General features: G+C 33.4%; 1 protein-coding gene and 1 long non-coding RNA gene across 3 annotated transcripts in view; one reads left to right on the top strand and one right to left on the bottom strand.

Moving 5' to 3' along the window:
- The window catches only part of LOC129938971 (dual specificity protein phosphatase Mpk3), a 55,439-nt gene extending 38,486 nt beyond the window's left edge, over positions 1-16,953 (bottom strand). The window contains exon 1 of the mRNA XM_056046814.1: positions 15,627-16,953. Coding sequence (XP_055902789.1) covers positions 15,627-16,152 — 526 coding nt within the window. The 5' untranslated portion in view covers positions 16,153-16,953. The remainder of the gene's footprint in view (positions 1-15,626) is intronic.
- Positions 12,238-13,844, top strand: LOC129938972 (uncharacterized). Of its 2 annotated transcripts, XR_008780496.1 has the most exons (3): positions 12,238-13,391; positions 13,500-13,624; positions 13,714-13,844. It is a non-coding gene; the product is annotated as an uncharacterized LOC129938972 (long non-coding RNA). The 2 variants fall into 2 exon arrangements; XR_008780495.1 differs by having other exon boundaries at positions 13,500-13,844.
- Positions 16,954-23,344: the final 6,391 nt, after the last annotated feature.

Raw genomic sequence — 23,344 nt, 5'->3', positions numbered from 1 at the left:
ATAACTCCAATAACGGGGAGCCGGATAAAACCGCTCCTAATAGGCCTGGGCTCCGAATAAGTCGAAGAAGCCCTACAAGGTGTTTACTAAGTAGTTCAACCTTTCTGGAAGTTTAGACGCCACCGTTGATTCCATCTCGGGAATTCCTCCGCTGACGTCTGGATAAGGAGAGTCGCAGAAGCTATCGAAGTTTTAATTCAAAAAGTTTTGTGGATTAGACAGTGCTTTAAGATATAAACATTATGAAAATAGCCAGTTACATGCTTAATCTCAGTTGAACTACGTTTGAACACTTTATCCTAAGTTTTGTAGATATGTAGGCCTTGTTCACGCACAAAATACACTTAACAAAGCTTTCTACATTTTTCTCATAATGCTCCAATTGAAAATAAAAATTAGTTCCGCATACTTTTGATCTCACTTCAATTCGTATACTATTTCAACTCCAAACCAAATTCAAACTCAATCATATACTCGTACTTCAAACAAATAAATCCGATTCTCTAACTGTCATCTAATTGCTACATCTTTGGTATTAGAAATTAAAATTGAAAAGAAACAAATAAAAATAAGAAATAAGAATTTCTCCCAACCATAAAAGTACCATTTGTAACTATTAGAAACCCTGTCTTTGCTGAGTTTATCGCGTAATAAGCCAACAAGTAAAATGAAACGATCACTCAACATGACAGCCAACAACTAAAACGATCCAAAAAGGTGTGGCGGTCAGTAGCAAGTAGCAATACCAATAGCATTACAACAACATTACTCTCGTTGTCAAACGTCAGATCGCCACCGCGTGCGTGCGTCCGTCGGTCAGTCGATGGAGCATTTAAACTCAAAATCAACAAACAAAGTCATCGTTCATTGCAGTACCGAACCAGTACAGTATCCAATCCAGTGCAATGTGCGAGTTAACCGAACCGGTCACCGGTTGTAGGCTAAAAATCACACAAAGCACCTAAAAAGGGCAAGATATTTATTTCATGATCATTTTGGATTGCAACGCTTTTGTTACGCGCGCGCTTACAAGCGCGCTTTAAAAGTGTGCTTCCTTGAAACGAGTAAAAATGCCCTCCATTTGTACCGCGATAACAAGTCATAAACGAGCATAGCAACAATCCACACTACGTATGGTATATTATAGCCACAAGAGGGCGCGAGAGAGAGAAGACCTTTGGATTTTTTTTTAGCTTCAATGTTTATTTTGTTTAGTTTACTTGGTTTGTATACTTTTTTGGTCTGCCCATTATTAATGATCGCATCATACTCTTCCCCGTTGTTCCAGTTGAAGATCCTGTCAGAGTTGGCAAAGTTAAATTTGACGTCTTGAAGAACGATGAATGATGAACAAAAGGCGAATAGAAGACAGTGAGCATGTTTGTTGCATGTTGTATATGAATTCGAACATAAAAATAGATTTTGTGTCTCCACATGGAGTGGATCATAACTTGATTTATATAGGAAATTCTAAGGATAATTAACGGATTCGTCAGAAAATCTAAAGGTTTTTAATTAAAATCCGAAAATAACCATCAAATTCACGCATTTCCTTTAACAAAACAAAAAGTAAGTTTTGGCAGCACCTAAAAAAATGCCAATCCTATTTTATTAAGAAATGAATGCATTCAGGTCATACTGTTTGCTTTAGGTTTGTTCGTTTTACAGAATCGACAGTTCTGGTATGTGAGCAAGTGCTTACGACCAAATGAAGATCGTTTGTTCTTAATTGCCGATAAAGATGAGGATATTGGAGCAATAGAGTGAAGACGAAGACGCTTCTTCTAAACAACAACTCTCTAAACACGATGAGAATGCGTACACATCATATGATGAAATCAAAAGGCCCATATTGTGCACAAGCAAAGAAAAATTAACTCAATGTATCCGGTGCGGTGCGGTGTGGTTTGAATCAGTTCAAAAGGGGAGATACATTAAATACAAAATCTCAAAGGAGTGCGAGGGGTTCTGAGCACACTATACACAAAAAACAAGAATTATCAAACAGAAAAATATATTATGGACGTGTCTGGCTTTGAAAGACATTTTTTATTTTAGGTGCACATGGTATTCTATAGTGGGATATGTCTGCCCTTTTTAGTTTTGAAAACAGTTTTATAAAAAGTGGAAGTTTACTAAGTTTTGTTGAGATCAATTATACGATACCCTATTTACAAGTTTGTTTACAATATTAAAGCAATTTCACTGACTTTAAGGGTTCTTTACTTTGTAACATACATTGAAATGACATTTGACAAAAAGCCTGCATTACCGACACATCATGCATCTTTATTTGTGTGCATTGCTAGACTGCAATGTCGTTTTATATTAAATGGTAACCTGAAAAGTCATTTAAAATTGTAACGAATTGCGATACATTTTTGCTTTTCTTTTGGTAAAAAAAATCCCATTACACCCTAAGATTGAAATTTCAACCAAAAAGAAACATCTAAAAAATATAAAGAAATTATTGTAAAATTTAAAATTAGAAACTGCAATTTGCTGGTGTTTTGGAGTTTTCAAGATACGTACAAACTATTGCCATAAAACGAGATACGTACAAATGATGGTCATAAATAAAAACTCAGAAAGATTTAAAGATACTGTAGATACGGTCTCGACTTGTGTCTGCAAACAAATTCTCAAATAGGTCCCTATGAGGATCATTTCCTTCTAGAAATCATCATCAAAAAGACCCACCAATAAGTAATAAAATCTTATACTCTGTGCGTACAAAAATATACAAAAACCGAAGAAAAATGTTGCAGATCTTTGTGCATGTTGTCTTGGGTGTCTCTGTTGTCTGTATCATAGCTCTCTATAGCTTCTATCAGTGAACGCAATGTTTTTATTGCACAATTAGTGCGATAATGATCATTATTGGAGCAATACTTTCATCATGTGCACTCTTAGAATTTTATTTTTAAATTTTGTTGTTTACATTTGATGGGGGTATTGAACACATTTTTACAATTTTTTGAGTTGGAACATGTGTATATTGTGCTTTTTTTAAAAGATGAAAGATAGATTTTGAGTCATCTTTATCTCATCATCATTTAAGAATGTCAGAATGTTGAAACTGAAAAGGAAATGGTATTTAAAAAAATATAAAACTTGTATTTCAAAATTCTGTTTTTTTTTTTTGAAATGTTATGATAAATAATATCGAAATTGTGATGAGTGACGTTTAGCTTTAGCAATTTTATTCTTTGTTTACATTTTAACTTCCGCTTTAAGCATCTCATCCGGTTGAATATGTTTACACAAGTGCTTTTATTTTAAGAAGCAAGAAAGAGTTCTTTTGATTTTTTTGGGAATGTTCTTAGCACTTCGTTTTAACTGTCAAACAATAGAAATCTGACTTTTTGATTTAAATACATCTTGGAAGTTTTTTCCTCAATTTTTGATTTTGTTAAACATTTTTCAACTACATAAATTGTCACACCATCACGATGTAAAAAATGTGTTGGATCAAAATAATACACAAGCGTAACCTTCAAAGGTCTGGATGTAAAAATTGCAACGTGTGAACATTCTTATCGAAATAATAGTGCGAAATTAACTAAAGCAGTATTCACATGAGTGCGACCAACAAACGACGAATGAATTACAAAATGTGAGTTTGAAGACATATTTCCACACAAATTCTTAACAAAACGATAGCAATATAGTTTCTATTTGATTTATGACTCATGTTTTTACTTTTTAATAATATATATTAATAAATTTGAGAAAACAATTATTTTGTCGCGAAAAAAGTTGTAGTTCATACGAACTGTCAAACTTTATTAGCGTTCCACATTATTAACACTCGCAAGAAATAAAATAATCGAGCGTACTCAACCTAAAAAAATCATTCTTGTCTTGGTTCATTCGCGACTTATTAAGAACTCTCATGTAGAAGAAATGTCAAAATCGACGAATATTTACATAAGCGCAACAACGAACGACAAATGAATTACAAAATGTGAGTTTATAAACGTTTGAAGACATAATTCCACACAAATTGTAGTTGATACGAACTGTCAAAATGTATTCGCGTTCCATATTATCGACACTCGCATTATTGTTTTGGTTCATTCGCTACCAATTATAATCTCACATGCAAAGAAATGTCAAAATCGACGAATATTCACATAAGCGCAACCACCTAACGACAAATAAATTACAATTACAAAATGTGAGTTTATATACGTTTGAAGACATAATTCCACACAAATTCTACTTGTTACGAACCGTCAAAATGTATTAGCGTTCCATATTATCGACACTCGCATTATTGTTTTGGTTCATTCGCGACCAATTATAATCTCTCATGTCAAAGAAATGTCAAAATCGACGAATATTCACATAAGCGCAACCACCTAACGACAAATAAATTACAAAATGTGTGTTTATATACGTTTGAAGACATAATTCCACACAAATTGTAGTTGATACGAACTGTCGAACTTTATTCGCGTTCCACATTATCTACACTCACAACAAATAAAATAATCGCGTGTACTTAACCTAAAAAAATCATTCTTGTTTTGGTTCATTCGCGACTAATTAAAAACTCATGTGAAAGAAATGTCAAAATCGTGGAATATTCGTTCGTTCTTTGGTAGTGCTCATGTGAACAGTGCTTAAAAATACATGTTTGATAAGCGAGAGTCGATGTGTTTCTTTTAAGCCGATCATTTTTTTTTCATTTTCTTTGCAAATTTAAATTTAAACAGCAACAAAATATTTAGAAAGGTAGTAATACAAAAATTTTTTGCAAAAATGTCTGCTTTGTGAATGAAGTGAATACAACAAAGAACGACTTAAAAAAGTGCGGGCGTTTTTGACTTCAAACCTGACGTCAGCTTGAATTTGTTTTGTATAAATACCACAACACAATTATAAAATATTGGAGATGAAATCGTTACTTTAGCTTTCACCCCCTCCATCTTGGAAACGTCAGTAATTTTTATTAATGATTTTGACTCCTAATAAAAATATAAATGAATGATGTTTTATTTTCATGATATACAAAACAAACAAAGTTTGTTTATTTTTTGTTTAATTGTTTGTGACAAAACGTAGGTATTTATATTGAAGTTAATGCCGCCTCAACTATATACAACCAACAACGCCCTCGAACATGACCAAAAATACGTGTGTTTTGTTATGTTTAAATTGTTTTTCGTTGTTGAAATTATAAACTTTTTAAATATGTTCTTATATATGACTGCATCTTGTTTAAAAAAATAAAAACCTTGAATATTACTCGCTATTCTCACTTTAGAAGCGTTGGTGTCGGCGGAGCCTTATTATATGACGCCACCGCACAGCGCCGCCGCCGCCGGCTTAGCCGTTTGTCGCCTTGTAATAAACGATCTGTTTGTCTGATGACAGTTGAATATCGATACCGATAAACGATTTATTTTGTTTTCTTCTCTTAATCGAATAATTTGTATTCATTTAAGCTACGTACTATAATACATTTGAAATATTTACTTTTATTTATTTTATTTTTCTATACTTGTCGGATTTTTTCAAAACAAAAAGTTCAAGATAAAAGCGCATCGTAGTTAAATCTACGTATGTTTATTAGTATTTATTGAAACTACAAGTATGTCAACCTAATTGCCTTTTTATTAAGTGTCAAAATGACAGAACCCGTTCACACAAGGAAAATGCATATTTATTTGAAATTATTTTTAAAATCGGAGTTAGAAGAGTGCATATTTACGCGTGAAATTGCTGTCCGTTTGTTCCAATTACTAATAAAATAGCTCATGAATAGAAAGCTGTCAAAACAATACTGTCAAAAACGTTTCTTTTTTGACATTTCATTCCCATAAGTGTTAGGTGACAGGTACGAGTTATCATGTTTTATTAGTAAGTGAAACTCCCCTTTAAGGGTGGATACCGAATTTTTATCTGACAATTAGCTCAATACATGTTACTATTGTTTAAACTTTTTAAGGGCAGACGTTACATTAAAATATTTATTTGCATTCACTTAACATAACAATATTGGTAATGACCCAACAAACAAATTTTTCTCTGACAGTATATACCAGTATAACTATGAACTCTGACAAGTAATGTTTACCAGCAACAGAAACAAAGATACAATCCATGTTTTCGTATGTTGTTATTTGTATTTTAAACGAACATACCTTCGTTGAGACTGTGTTATAGTTTCCTGTTTTTACGTATAATCGAATGTGTGTAGATACATTATGTCTTTCCATCCAAAATGTGTCGCATAATAGTTTCTCAAAAAAAAGTCTCCTTTTTGTTCTATCCTTGACCTCTTTGAGTTAATATTTGTTTGGTTGTCAAAGTTATGTAACTCAATTTGATTTACAAAACAAAGAAAAAGGTTTAGCATCATCTTCTTAATTCATACCGTTAATCAAATTATATCCATGTATATAAATTAAATTTTGTATGATGCTTTTTGGGTTGATATTGTATCAAGTTTCTGCTGCGGGTGTCACCTGTCAAACACCACCATCAATAACAAAACTGACATTCCGAATCACCTTGAGTTCTGATGGCTTACACCATGCGTTCTGCCTGCGTGATGTGTGTTACATTTCAAAAAATGTCAGTTTACTTATCAAATTAATGAGAACACAGAATTCCTGTCAACCGCCTCCTCTATAAATAAAATGAATTACGCTTAAACGAATTGTAAAAACAACATTCATATCTACATACATGCATGTTGAAGTACATATATGTATATAAGTTACATGTAGAAATATGTTTAGTTAATGTCTGCGAACTTAATGCAACGATAGGCAGATATCTATAACGTCAACGTTGAGCTTAACAACAATTTCCACCACACTATACATGACTACATCCGCCTGTCAAATTCAATGTTACAAAATGAGGGAAGATATCTCTTCTTTTATTTTATTTTGTCTGTCCCAATGTTTGCTGTTTGCTGGAGCATGTTCGTTTGTTCGTTGGCGCGCTCCATTGCGCATTAGTTGCGGTGCATCAGTCAGTGTTTTAGTGCTGGGGTATAATTCCTTTTTGTTTTGCTATTCCCACACATCTATGTATGTTTATTTGTGCGGGAGGAAATGCGAGAACCCCTCATTGAACCTTTCTTAACCCGACTCCCGACCGTAATTTAACTTGTTTGTTGTAACTTTGCTATCGCTGGCCGTTTCGGTTTTCTGCTGCTGCTATAACTGCCTTTCTATCTACTTCTAGATTTAACACTTTTGTGATATTCTATCGTTCAACGTCAACGTCCAGTGTGTTTTTCTTCGCTGTCTTGAATTTCCTATTGCATCAGTTTCAGCTTTCAACATCAACATCATTCTGTCCTCCTCCACTATCCTCATATATGCCATACAAAGGAAACTCACGCTAACACAACTTCTACATGTGATTCAATGCAAATGCGCGCGGATGTGCAATTTAACATTCATCCATCTTTTCATCCCACCCTATTCACCACAGTAAAAGTCATAGCGTGTCATTGTAATTCTCCTGTATGGGCATGCACTGCACAATGCACATGTGGTGTGTTTTTTTTTCAGAATCAAGAGACCCTAGAAAATGTCCGTCTTTCTTGAGAATTGGAATACGCCAAAGCCAAACCAGCTAAAGAGAAGGAGAACCACAAATAAAATACCAGAAAGCGTCTTATACGAACTGCATTAACAACACAACACACTGTGCACAAACACACCATACAAAACATAAACGAAAAGCTAAAGCGTGTCCAAGTCTTCTTTTATTCCCAATCCCCATGATACCTCCTCTTCTGCGTTTTCCTCTCTTTCTGACATTTTTAAGATTGAAATGCTTTGAGAGAAGACCTGCGTAAAAGCGACATAATAATATCCGTGTGCACGCGTAGTAGTTGAACTCGCGGTTGTTGACTCCGCGCGCAGCTTGTCTCGCCGCCATCGCCACCACCACACGGCCTTAGTTTAGTGTGCTGTTGCTTGAAGTTAAAGCGATGCGCGCTAGCTAGCGCTACCATCGCATCGTCCACTGCGACAGCGAAAAACATTTTGTTCGCTTTCTGCCCTTTTTTCCCTAACAAACTTTGTTTCAATTTATTTACTTTTTCTTCTCTCTAGATCGGAAAAAAAATCTTATTTTTATGCTTTAGTTGAAAGAATCATGGGGCAAAGGGAAATGAAGAACACATAAACTAAACACTAAAGATCGAATTGAAAGAAAGAAAAATTGAAGCTGAGGTTAGATGACGCAGAGGTTGATAGTTTTATTTCTTTTATTTTTGTCGTACTTTCTACATAAATCTTAAGTTCGTTTTCGTTTGACCACGTGCCAAAATATTTGTGTCTGTGTCTACTGGAAGTTTTTGTTAAAATACAGTTCAGTAGATGATAGTGTGTGAACTCCCTAAAAAAAACTAAAAGTAACAACTAATGTCAGATTAACAGAGATTTACCAGCGTTCAGCACTATCAACTAATTGACAGGTGGAATCAGTGGTATTATTTACACTACCTTATCGATCATGCAACTGACCTTAGAAAAATCTCAATTTCATTTTGGTGAGAAATTTGTCAATCACTTTCCTTTGACAGTTTTGACTTTAATCTGTCAATGTCAATTTTCAGTATAGAATCATAAAATCTTGTTTAGAACTTTGGTTACAACCAACATTCTCTTAGAATTGGTGATAATATTTAAACTACCTTACCGATCATATAAATGACCTTAGAAAAATCTTAATTTCATTCCCGTTCACAACTGACATTCTAGGTGACGTTTGACTTTGATCTCAACTAACTGTATTATATGTCAATTTTCATCATGAAATCCCTAAATCTTTTGCATTAGTTAAGATCTCTGATTATAACCCAAATCCTCTTAGAAATTACAATTGTATGAATTCATAAATATTATATCTGTCAAAAATTCGCTTTCAAAAAATAATCAATAATATATAAAATTTTATAAAGGTTTTTAAGATCTAAGGTATGCACACACCTGATATTCTTTTTCCCAGAGGTTTATATTGGGAGAGCAAACTTCAATCTTCAAGGGACATGTAGGTATATAAAAGTTAACTTCATACAAAGTCACCCTTGTAAAATAATATACTCTTTCCCATTGTAGCTGACTGGAAGTAGTGTTGTTGCGATATTTTTGTAACAAAGCACAAAATTTAATTAAAAATGTATTTCTTGTTTTATGGATGCATCGTTGTTCGTGTTGTTTTTGTTAGATTACCATGAACCTGGCATAAGTATTTAGAAAAACGATGACACCGACTACGAACCACGCGACAACGAAGACAACGATGGGGGATGCAAAGTGCAATCTATTTAAATTAACTGGTGCGGGGTAGATATATAGAATATAACTTTGAAGAAGATTAAAGGAATAAAGAATAAGGTTGGATCTTCCTTGCTGCCTTTAGGGATTGATTTATTCCACTTTACGAGACATTTTGTAAAATATTATTGCACTACAAAGTGAATATAGGCGGTGTAAGGATGTGATATGGGGTTGAAGATGACAGGCCAATGACATTGTCAAGAGCAATGAGTCTCTATATGACATATTATAATGTAGAAGATTTGAGGAAATAATAAATATAGTGAAATATTCCAAAGGGCATCAATATTTGATTTGAATTTTCTAAAACCATTTGTATTTATTTATAATTTGATTCACGAGTTTTGAATAAGCGCTAGTGACATCTTTTAAAACTGGTCCGTACTTGTTTAAAATCGAACGCACCCTTGACGTCAAACTGAATGCATTCATTTAAGTCATACACCAATGTGGAACAAAAATTAAAAACACATATTTTGACATACGATATCTTTTTGACGTCTTTTGTTTGTTTGTCACAACTGTCAAAATAATTAGGAGACAAGGCAAAAAATATATTTAATTATAAAAAATGTTTGATCTAATTCATTAGTAAAGTTCTTGAATATATATGAAAAACCTAATTAAATTTTGCTTTAAACAATAAACTTCCATATATTTATAAACAAGTTCTTATTCTACAACTTTTGACATATACATATATAATATAAAACATAATAAATAAAATAAAATTTAACGAAAAATATTCCATTCACTCTGCGATAAAGGTGCTTATGGAATATATACATACATAATTAAAAGATATAAAAATCCTATAAAAATGACCCACATCTGTTCCAGTTCTACACCATCTGTCACCCATAACTGTCAGTAACAATTTTATAATAGCAAAGAAAAAAAAATATATATAAAAATATAAAGCCACACTTTACTGTCATCATCACCATCAACGTGTATATCTCTCTGTATACTGTTTGATCATCACCCACGGAAATCCAAATCAAATTAAAATAAAATTAAGACACATACAACAAAAAAAAAAAGAATCACAGATCGTGCCTACCATATGTAACGTTCTACTTTTCATTTTATTATTCAAAAACTGTTGGCGGTTGTCTTGTGAATGAGTGTGAGGCGGCAGCCATAATATCCGCCGGAGTATATTTTATGGCTTGGGTGGCCACATCCGATCTATTTAATTTGAACGGCTAAATATGAGCCCCCACAACCATATGCGTGACAGTTTGAAAGTATTTTATTTTTCTTCATTAATACATTAATAATTCAATTCATAACTTGTCCATTCTTAGAAAAGAGGGCTTTTAAGATTCTGAATTAACACTTCTCAAACGAAAGCGCAAAGAAACGTCAAAAATAAATGAGTACATTTGTGTATACACCTTAAGCAAATTAAGGTCTAAACATATACTGTTTCCTTGGAGTAAGTATTAATGACATTATTTACATGGTAATAGAAAAAAGAGTAATTGTCTGTGAATGTCTTTCTTTCGATTTATATCAACTGGAAATTTGTTTATTAAAGAAGAGCAAAAATTACCCAAAGTTTCACGGACCACAGAACAAAATTTCAGGCCCCTGTTTGATTTGGTGAATGAGAGAATGTTCATGTCACGAAAAAAGATATCATCAGTTCAACTTGAATTGACTCGCAATCCCGAGTTCTGTTGAGTCCCTCTCTTCTTCCTGCGTTGTACGTTGTTGTTATTCTTTTCGTTTCGATTTATTTGTGTAATTTGCATAATAAAATTTTAATAAACAATTTGCCATTGAGAAACGTGTTCGGAATTCTGGACGGTTAAAATATAGACGGATGCGCTGCGCATTGGGCGCGAACGCAAAACTTCTATAAAAACAAATATAGTTTCAAATAATATACCAAAAAGGCCAACACGAATGCACTCTTATATTGAGGCTCTTCTGGATGGCTATAAGAATCAAGAATCAACCTACCGTCATCCTCTTTATCGACTGCAGTTTCAGTTGTGCCTGGTTTGCCTTGTGAAGGCAAACCAAAAGAATTAAATCGAATTCCAGGAAAAATTCACGCGTCCGACCGGAAATTACCGACATGAAAACATTCCGTTTGCCGTTTGACGTTTCGTTGTGCGGATGGTTTAATTTTTGAACTTATAGTGGCTTTTAAGACTTCAGAGGAATTAATTAATCATCCTTAGTGCATCGTTTTTTATTTTTTTCGTTTTTGTATTTTGTGTAGGATATTTTTGATTTGCATTTTATTGGTCACGGTTATGTGATGTTTGTCTTGTCTTGTTCGCTTCCTCGCATGTTATTCTACCTACATACATACATACATCCATAAATATTTTCTGATTGAAAGAGGAGCTTGAATTCTTGGAAAAGAAGGGTCAACATTTTTGTTGCACACAAGCATGTGTTGTTTATGAATAAACTTGAATTTGGATGTGAGGGTTTTTTTTCATCTTGTTTCGTAGAATTCATTTGGTTTGATAATTTTAAATTGTTTGTTTATTAGGTTTCGCATGAAGTCACATCGAAAAGACACAAATAAATAATAAGAACACAAAAGTGATTTAATTAACAGGTACCTAATTATTTATAGTCGCAGAATAAATGTAGACAGAAATCTGAACACGCCCATTACAGCATCCTGTCAGTTCATTTGAGATTCAGCGCTGAATGTTTCAAAAGGTTTGTTTGTTTAGTTTTTCTTGAGAATGCAAATTGTTCTTGTGAAGTTAAAAAGAAAACTTTCCTTTAATTGTTGTTCATAAGAATTAAATAGATTATTTTTGTCAAAATTTTGTATGAGTATGAATTATGGTAATATGTCATTCATTTTGAACGAGGTAACTGGTAACAAAATCCTTTACAGTTAATGTTTTTATTACAAAACTAAACTTTTAAGTAACGTTACCATTGAGTAAAGTAATATAGATACATGAACCATCATTTACGACTCCTACTGATTCCATAATACGAATATATAGGGTAAATCTAGCCATAAAATGATACAAACAAATAGTGTACAACATCCATCATCATAAAATGTCATATAGATTCAAGTGAAATGTGTTACGCATTAAGAATTATAAATGAAAAGGATTATGAAGTATAGAAGTGAGTAGGTAAAAAAATTAAATTTCCAACAAACTGAACTAATCACTTTGGCACCTCTCTCTCTCTTCGGTGAGTATGTCCCTTCATAAATACAAAATTGTATGGAATATTTTGTTTGTTTTTTGTTTTTTCTCGTAAAAGGATCTTTCATTACCCAAAAAAAGACCTGCTGTCACTCTGGTGATCTTTCTTGTTCGCAATGAACCCGACACAGTTTCCATTGTTTGATGCCATGATGCATTGTTTATCTTTGAAGTGTCTTTTTCGTATACTCTTTTCATACACATATCTAAACAATATGCTGTACATATTAGGAAATCAATTGTTTGACAGTTGAGGCAGTAAAATGATTTTTACTTTAGCTTGATGATCTAGGGTTTATGGTATGGTTTCATTTTTCCTTTTTTAGTAACATACATAATTATCATTAAGGCATAACATCACCAACAACAATATAAATTTGAAAAATACTTGAAGGGAAAATAATGAAATGAGAATTACTATCGGTATTATTGTTTTTTGTTTTGTTATTTTCTCTATCTTTGCGTTGTTCTACTCTAAATACTAATTTTCATTTTCATAGTATTATTTTACTGTTTTAATTTTAGCAACACAGAATATTGACAATCGAGCAAAACAAATTTACTCTCCCTCTCTCTCTCTCTGTCTGACAGTGTCAATATCTTATCTTTTGTCATTGAAAAAACAGTTGGTGGTGAATGACGATTTATCTCTTATATTGTTTGTTTCGCTATTTGTTTTATTGAATTGCCATAGTTTATTCATTCATTCATTAAAAAGTAGAACAATACAATACAATAATATAAAGATGGTTGTTTAGGTCTGACACTTCCTTTAACCCCACCAAAAGTCGCTTTGACAGTTGTTGGTTGATCGTGGTGAATATCGATGCAATACGTTTTCATATAATATTATTTTTGTTTAACCAATGAGGTAAATATTTACATCTATCCCTTTGCAATCAAGGAATAATCTTTGATATAATTGAGTGTGTTCAATGTTCAATCCCTAAAGCAAAAAATTATATTATTTTATTTCTAGGTATGTTAATGACAGATAAAAAAAAAATTAGAATACAAGCAGATAAAAACAAAGTTCAGAGACGAAACATGAGCATGATAAACTTTTCATGTTGTTATTTTGTTGTTGTTCTTCATTCAAATACTGTGAGTTTTTATTTTATTATTTGTGTATACAAAACAGGAAATCGAAAAGCGATAAAAATAAATATGAACTAATAGAGGAATATACACAGGTCTACATATGTTTGCAAGAGTACGTTGATTTGAGAGCACAATACCTCAACCTAATATAAGAAATATACAAATATTTAAAACGAAGGTGGTAAACTGTAGATATGAATTCAATGTGGTGATTTTATTTAAGGTTTGGGTGAATTTACATTTATGTAGATATTTAAGATTACAATTCTTTTTTTTTTTTTGAAGAAAAACGTTCTTAGATGATAACGTCATTATTATATGCTGTGGAGGAAATGACAAAGATGAATGGATTATTTATTTGGTTTATGAAGATATTTATGTTTCTTATGATACCTTCTATCTAAATTATTATTTCTAACAAAAAATATGATAAGGAACATTCGGTAAGGGAATTCCCGTGTCACGAGCTTAACAGGCGAGAACGCAAACATGAGTTGGCAAAAAGTACTTAAAGATTTAACTTGACATTTGTATTATGAGACTCTTTGACATGAAATAACAGAGCGATTGTTTGTTTTTTAATAAGAAACTAAAAATGTTACGCTTTTTCTAGTGTTTAACAATTTTAAATAAATATTATACCAAAAACCAAATGCTTACATACCTTTAAATAAATCTCAATGGGGTATGTTCGTTTAACTTGACAACCGTTGACATACATAATGTTTTCTTGACAAGTACAGAAGTTATCAAACAAAAAATTAAGACATTAGAAAAATTGCATAAATGTGTCAAAAAGTTTACTTGGCCAGTTTATATTTCTAAGGTCTGAGAGATTTTCGTTTTCTTAAAAATATAAACAAAACTTCTCATACCAATTTCTCATTTTTCTTGTCAGTAATCTAAAAATGAAATTTGTATGATTCTATTTCTCAAGATTTCTCTATCGTACAATTTAAAAAGGAAGAAAAGAAATGGGCAACTTATTTCATTGCTAGGTTAGATTTAAAAGTTATCTGTTTGATAATGTTCTCAGAAAACATAGAAATATAAAGTGACCAGTTATCACTGTTTTTAATACTATTTTATTTCTGTATAGTAACTAAATAAATGACAACCTGTTATCGACAAAATTAAATGTATGTTTTACCTTAAACCTTCAAAAACCTAGTTTAAGACAGTTCAAGGTAGCCGAAGGCACAATTAAACAGAGAATGCGCTTGCTATCAAAACAACAGTGGGGTTTTCAAAACGCTTTAGGCTTCGAGGTGAGGAACAAACCCAAAAGTAATTATATAGGTAGTAGGCATCTAATATTAAGTACACATGAACTTTTAAGATAATGGCTGAATCACAAACACGATTCAGCTTCGGCATCACCTGACGTTTACGAGTTTAGCCATAGGAATTCAATGCATGCTATCACAATGGAGCTTCGACCTCACGTTTTGTTTGACAATCGTAAGGAAAAGAACGTAATGTAAAGTCATGTGACTCCAAACGAAAGCTTTAGTTCAATTATCTGAACATTTGCTTTGTCTGGCAGCTCATCAGCTGTAAACAAATGTCAACAAACAAAATATTTGCTCTTTGGAGGGATGAAATAATAGAAATGTCATTCAAAGCAACCTCGAAGCAGGCCTAACATAACGCAGACGAAGCCGAAGCTGAAGCGTGTTTGTGATTCAGCCATAAAAGTCATAAATTTAAATCACTGTAACTTATAATTCTTCTCATTGAGGTTTTTACCGTCTTTTAAAATCAATGCAACAACTAATCAATATTTTAACCTATGTTGAGTTTTCTAATTTTGAATTTATATTTATAAGAAATTGTTAAGAACGACTATCTAATATATACCTACCTTTTCTTGTATGGAAACAAAATTAAAATTTACACCGAAAACCAAATCCCCAAGCAAACAAACACACCAACAACAATTCAACAACAACTTCCAATTTCAACAATAACCCAAAAAACGCCTAGACTTAAGAAAAGAACTTACCTTGCAAAGTAACCACACGACATCCATCTTGTTTTAATCGACGATGCAACACGTTGATTGTCGCATCACTACCATTGCTTGCTGTTGCTGCTGCAGCACCACTGCCACCACCACCACCGCAAGTACCAATGTCCATTGCAACTCCACTGCTTCCGTTGTTGCTGCTTCCATTGCCACCCCCGCTTTCAGGTGACGACGATGATGTTGATGATGATACCACACCACTGCCATTACCTCCAGTCAACAAGTTACTGTCATTGTACAAAATGAATAAACTAATTTTGTATCCATTTTGAATGCGTTCCTTCAAGTCCGGTGACTTAATTGTTGATAATAAATCAATTTTTCCGGCCGCCAAACGACGCATCATAATGCTGGGTATAGAAAAATTTACAGCAGATCTAATGTGTGATTCACTGAATTCATTTGAACTACGACAGTCTAATAGGATCAAATCTTTGACATCCGAGCGCAGCTCGGTTTGTAGCCATTCCTTTGAAACAAAATCGTACTCCGTTTCAGGCATTTTTGTTTTGTTTGTTTATATTCACCACAGTACAATTTTACCAAAAACAACCAAGATTATTGCCTATACTCTATTTGTCAAATTTTTTATTGCCGTTTAATAAAAAGAAAAACAAAAACCAAAACACGAAACTGTCCCGCACGAAACTCAAGACTGAACCACAAATAGAAAAAGCGTGCGTTCGTTAGGTATAAATTTGTTTTTGTTTATTCAATTTTATTTCTATTCACCAAAATTCATTTAAATTCACCACTTAAAACAATTTGCACTTGAACCATGTTCGTTGGGTTGAAATAAAATAAAAATCCAGGAAAGAACGTCGTTCCTTCTAAAACCTTTTTCGCTCTGTTTGTTTATTTTTATTTATATTTATTTTTTTTTTGTTCGGGTTTTCTCCTGGTGCTGGTCATTCACTGTTTTTGTTACCTTTTTCGGGGATGTATAACAACACAGAGATACAAATTTTGAGAGGAAGATATAATGGAAATATTGAGGAAATTTTCACTTTTTCTTTGATTGTAGGTACACAGCGCCCTCTTGAATTTTTATTTTTTCTTTTGTTGACACATGGGAGTTATTTTTGTAAAATTAATATTTATATTCTAATCCGACGTTTGGTATTATCTAAACGCTTTTTAAATAAGTTTATGGAGCTTAAAAATATGGAAAACTTCAGTTATATAGAAACTTAAAAGAGGTTTCTATGAAATAAAATAAATCTTTTATTTTTATTTGACAGGCCCGCAGAAAGAAAAGCGATAACACGACCAACCACAACGACCGACTAACAAAATCTGATGATGAATTTATCTGAGATTTTTTCGATGTGAAAAAGTTCTGAAATTTCCCTGGTGGTTTTTTGTCGTGTGTGTGTGTGCTGTGTTTGTATACATATATAAAAGTCGTTTACGATGGGACTTGGTATTCAAATCTGTGTGTGTGTGTGTGAATTTGAACGTGTTTTTTCTTCTTCTTTTAGTACATAAAGAGAATGAGAGAAGAAGTAATAAATACAAAAACGAAAACCATGTGTGGGGAAAATCGAATTTTTATACAAAACACCTTTTAGATTGTTGCGCATGTTGGTTTATTTTTTCTCAGCATTAATTTGAATGTGTTTGTCAGGCTTTGATGGTATTGAATTTTGCTTTTATATACATATAGAAAACAACTATTATGTATTGAAGTTAAAGCTAGATGGTGTTTGGTTCGATAAAGAGAAAGAGCGTTTTGCTTGGCTTTTGAATGAAACATTTTGTACATATTCATGAATATTGTTATTGACTATTTTGATGAGAACGTAGAGAGGAAGACGTAGAAAGAGAAGGTACGTATATTTACTTTCCTCTAAATGTATTCGTGGGCGTTGTATTTGGGTATTGGTGTGTAGAATATAGAGAGTAAAAGGATTTAGTTTTTTGGTGAAAATTATTAAATTTTGATTATTTAAGGTGGGTGGAATTTTCTCTTTGGAAGATTCTCTTTATTCAAAAGATGGCACTGCCAGGCAAACAGACATATTTTTTACTCGTACCTTATTTCTAACAAAACAAAAGTGAAAGAAAAATCAGTTTCATGGCGTAAAAGGGGTCCTTTATAGATGCATAATAAAAATCAGTAAAGTCTAATTAACATGAAAAATGAGAATTGTTCTGGAAAAATTCTTTGAGCTGTCAAACCCCGACACTAGACAATGCTAGCAACTCATCAAAAATTCTGGCTGTCAAAATCTGTAAAACATTTTAAATGATTTCTCGACTTTTTAAAAGTCGACCTTTGGGTCTTATTTCAAGTTTAGTCTAGGTCCAGTGATTTACTGCAATCAGAACAAATGTCATAGAAAAAAAAATAAAATTTACAAAATCTGGAACTAAAATTCACAGAAATGCAAGGTATAGAACAGACCTATTGATGAAACGTGTTTGCTCAACCGTAATGTGAAATTTCGAAAGCTGTTTTTTTTTACACATCTGTTTCCGTACGTCTGCGACAGTGTTCAGATTTGAATCTTTTAAGGTTGACATTTCATAATTTGACATTTCATTGTTTGACGTTTTATTATTTGACATTTCATTTTATTATGGATTAAATAAATTAATGTAACTGGTGAATCCTTTTATCTTATTAAAAAGCTTTAAGTTATGTATGACTCATCCAAAATTCTGTCTGTCAAAATCTGTAGATCATTTTAAATGATTTCTTGACTTGTACAATTTATTAAAAATTAATAATTATGAAGAAGCTAATCCTTTGGTTCTTATTTCAAGCTTACCCTAGGTCCATTGATTTACTGCAATCAGAACAAATGTCATAGAAAAAAATTAAACTTACAAAATCTGGATTTTGATTTCGAAAAGCATTTTTTGTACACATCTGTTTGCGTACATCTGTTACAGTGTTCAGATATGAATGTTTTATGGCTGAAACACAAACACGCTTCAGCTTCGGCTTCGCCTGACGTTTACGAGTTCAGCCATAGGAGTTCAATGCATGCTATCACAATGGAGCTTCGACCTCACGTTTCGTTTGACAATCGTAAGGAAAAGAACGTAATGTAAAGCCATGTGACTCCAAACGGAGGTTCTAGTTCAATTATCTGAACATTTGCTTTGTCTGACAGCCCAACAGCTGTAAAAAAATGTCAACAAACAAAATATTTGCTCTTTGGAGGGATGAAATAATAGAAATGTCATTCAAAACAACCTCGAAGCAAGCCCACCGTAACGCAGACGAAACCGAAGCTGAAGCGCGTTTGTGATTTAGCCATTAAGGTAACGTTTCATAATTTGACATTTCATTGTTTGACGTTTAATGATTTGACATGTTATTTTTTATTTTATCATGGATTAAAAAAATAAATGTACGTACCTGGTGGATCCTTTTATCTTTTTAAAAAGCTTTAAGTTAAGTGTAAGTTTGAAATGGTTCTCTTTTTTCTTAGGGCTTGTTTTTGTAAGAACGTAAATGAGTCAGCCAGAATAAGCAACATCTAGAGACTCAGTTTTATTCCTTATCTTTACATAATGCCTACCTACCTACCTTTATGAAATGGACATTCCAACACGTGTACCTGTAAGGCCTTAGGTATATTATATCGGTCTTATGGTAACAACAGAAAATCTACCTGAGGGAATTCTCAAACACAAAATGAGAATATATTTTCCAACGTAGTCGTCGTCTTCGTCGGCTTTGTTTACCTGCACCCAAATCCAAAACCCAACCCATGGTTATCTATGTACATAATAAGTTTTAGCTTCCGAATTGATAGTACCTACAGTTGGACCCCTAGGTACTCCAAAACCCAAACTACCAAGACTTACATTTCACTACATTTACTTGGATCCAACGTAACGCACATCCAAATAGCATTCAACATCATCGCCCACACATAGCACGCGTCACTTTAGTGCGCATGCTAAAAATGTTATGAATGAAATTTCAGCTCTAGCCCCACACCATTCATATTCCTCATCCTCATACTCATTCTCAACGAGCTCTAGATATAGATAATATATCTAACTGCTAAGCTTTAGCTCCAGAGTGTATTCGTAGTGTAGGTTTTGAAATCTATCGTAGTAACTTTTAGATATGTAAATACATTGTACGAGTAGATAGATATATTTACTAAAGACCAAACTAAACCAATATGGCCAAATGGCTTTTATTGGGTTTATTGCTACCTTAAAAGAAAACTGTTAGCCACATTTATTTGGAGTGGTTATTCCGGTGGAACTGATGGCTCGGCTCGAACAGCGAACTGGACTGGTGAATGGCGTGGCGATGATGGTGGTGATGGCCGGTGGGTATACATAACCTACTCCATCCGCACTCAAACCTCTGTATCTTTATATTTCAGCCTACACATCTTTTGAGCTTGTTCCAGTGCCAGTCTGTGCACGACAGATGGCGTTCGTTGCTCATTTTTTGTGATTTTTATTTTGTATGATATAAATATTTGAATGGCCCGGGTTGTTTGTTTTGAATGTTCAAGCTTGTTGGGGATTTAAGCCGCATGAGGGCGAGGGTCCTCTTTCTCTTTTCAAGACAAAATACTTAGTTACTGCATGGAGTTGGTAGAGTGTATTAGGCATGATGAGGTGGAGGTGGTTATAAGGCAGCAATAGGTAGTGGGTATTTTGAATTTGTACCGACATATATGTCTTCTATACGTTTCAAGCCACTTTTGAAGAAAAATGTGAATGGTGACACCCACGTGCAGACCGTCGCTGGAGAGGAAATACTTGTTTTTTATTTGGTTGTTTGTTCTTTAGGTATTTACGAGTACCTTTACTCTGAGTAGGTGCACATATTTCTGAAGGCAGCATGCGTGTGTTTATTTTTCTTTTTGCAATCAATTTTTGATATACATAAGTATCTTGCTTCCAAAACATATCTACTTGATTTTGCAATTATTGTGCAAAAAACATGGATAAGCTTACAAATGGGGGTGGGGTGTTCAGTAGAAAATTGAATTTTTGTTACGAAAATAAGTTGTAGGCTTATATTTTTAGCAAAAAGGGAAGAAGTCGTGTAGGCGAGTGAAAGATAGAAAAACAAATATCTTAATATAGGAAAGGTTTTAATAATTGATAATTGATTCAATATAAAATCTGTCTAATAAATAGAAAAACATTCATTTCACGAAATGTTTTCAAAAATAAAGTCATTAAAGTATTGCGAATACATTTGTAGGTGGTTTCAACAAAAAGGAAAACAATCTGAAGGATTCAATACTATCAATAGAAATTATCAAGATTTCTGCTAATTTCAAGTAGTTTTAACCAATAAATTAATTGTAAGAGGCTTTAAAATGACAGTTGAGTTTGACAGATGTCGAATTCCAGCGCAATCAACTTGAAAATGAAGAAATCGGACAGATGGGTATTCGAACCGAATACCTTTTTTTTAGTGTTTTACATGTCAAATAACAGCTGATCGAATGAATGCAACTGGCTAATTCGACAGAACATTGTTTGTAAAAATATCTATAAAATAACGAAAGGCATGAAACATTACGACGGTGTTCTAGCAATGTAACTGTTTCGATTATAGTTCTGTCGCTTATCATTTTTAAAGCCCTTTTTTGAATTCTATCCAAGAGATTTAAAATTGTTTTGGGGGCACCTGCCCAGATATGCGAATTATATTCAAGCTTTGGACGGATATAACCAGATCAGAAGGGATGAAAAATTTCTTGCATCTTCGGAGAAATCCTAAGCATCTGGCAGCATTTTTGGCGATATCGAATATGATATCATTCCATAAGAGGTGATCTGTGATATTCATACCAAGTACTGAAAGTTGATTAGTTTCCTGGATGCAAGTGCCGCTCATGGATAGCGGCATCGGGGATGGGTTATGCTTTAACGACAGGAGACAGCATTGAGTTTTGGAAGCATTAAATTCTATACGGTTTTTGATTCCCCATTGGACAATGCTGTCAAGATCAGAATTTAATGAGCTTATCATACGCTGCCGTTGAAATTCCACATTCGAAGGACAAGGATATGAATCTAGAAACGAATATGAAAAGCTGAGGGTTCTGTCGTCGGCAAAACAGTTTAATGGATTAGAAGTGACAGACAAGAGATCGTTTATGAATATAAGGAAGAGAGTCGGAGACAAAACGGAGCCCTGGGGTACACCAGCATTTATTTTATGAATTTCAGACATGAAACCATCCAATACAACTTGTATTGAACGGTTAGAAAGGTAATTTCTAATCCAACGAAGAAGAGATTCATCAATAAAAAAAGCACGCATTTTCGATAAGAGAGCTTGGTGCCAAACTCTATCAAATGCTTTTGAAATATCAAGTGCAATAATCTTACTTTCTCCAAAACGATGTAAAGATTTGTTCCACTGTTCGGTGAGATGAACCATGAGATCACCAGTGGACCTATTGCTACGAAAGCCATACTGTCGGTCATTAAGAAGCTTCCGTTCTTCAAGATATTTCTTAAGCTGAAAATTAATCAGCGTTTCCATGACCTTGGAAAGAAGGGACGTAAGTGCAATTGGACGATAGTTTGAGGGAGAGGAGGATTCGCCTTTTTTAGGGACAGGCTGGACAAATGCATTTTTCCATCCACTCGGGAAGAGCCCTTTAGAATAGGACAGATGGAAAAACGTATGCAGTGGTTTTTCCAGCGTTGAAGAACACCTCTTCAGAACAATAGGGGGAATACTATCCGGGCCAGCGGATTTGTGTATGTCAAGGTCTTTCAGTACTCTTTCGACGGCACGAGTGCGAAAGAAGATTCGTCCCATAGAATCATTTACGCTCTCAAGAACAGGAGGACTCATGACACTATCCGGTAGCGTCGAATTAACAGCAAAATGTGCTGCAAGCAAATTGGCTTTATCAATCGAGCTTACATAGGGAGTGTCATTGTGGACGAGCTTTGAAACCGAAGATGACGTGGTGTTTCGTACGTTCTTTACAAATGACCAGAAATTTTTACTACCTTTGGGACATTGTAGTATTTTTTGCCTTAATTTCTGATCATGCAAAAATTTGGTTCGTCGAATATGACCATTACAGGTCTTCCAAGCTTGTTTGAACTTATTCCGGTTTTCCTCAGTCGGGTTGGCTTTCTAACAACGGAAACTTACATCTCTGATCCTAATAACCTCTTTACAGCTCGAATCAAACCATGAGTTCTCTTTGGGTTTGATAGATTTCACCCTATTCGGGATAAAATTTCTCATTAAAAACAAAAATTAAGGTTGGAGTTGATCATTCAATATTTAACTGACAGGAAAATAGTTGTCTTTTAGGTTAATGGTCTGGTTCTGAATTCTCCTCTTAAACTTGGAACTAAACTAAAATTCGAAAAAATTCAAAGCATAAAACAGAACTTTTTATGAAAAGTGTAAGCTCAGCCATAATGTCAAATTCGAAAAACTGTTCTTTTTATCATTATTTTTTTCATAACTCTATTTCACTCAAAATGAGGAAACTATGAAAACATATTTTTATCTTTCAACACTTTTTTGGATGTTTTATAAACAAATAATATTCAACTCCATATGTCATGTTTTGAGTCAAAATGGTCTTAAAATAATTTATTTCATTTGAAAGAAATTATAAAATAAATTGCGAAACATAGGAATATATTTGTAGGTGGTTTCAACAAAAGGAAAACAATACCCGTGTTTTGTTGGAAAATCTATCCATAGTATAGTAAGA

Source organism: Eupeodes corollae, chromosome 1, assembly GCF_945859685.1.
Source record: "Eupeodes corollae chromosome 1, idEupCoro1.1, whole genome shotgun sequence".
Classification (NCBI taxonomy): Eukaryota; Metazoa; Arthropoda; class Insecta; order Diptera; family Syrphidae; genus Eupeodes; species Eupeodes corollae.
This window is presented reverse-complemented; position numbering and strand designations above follow the sequence as displayed.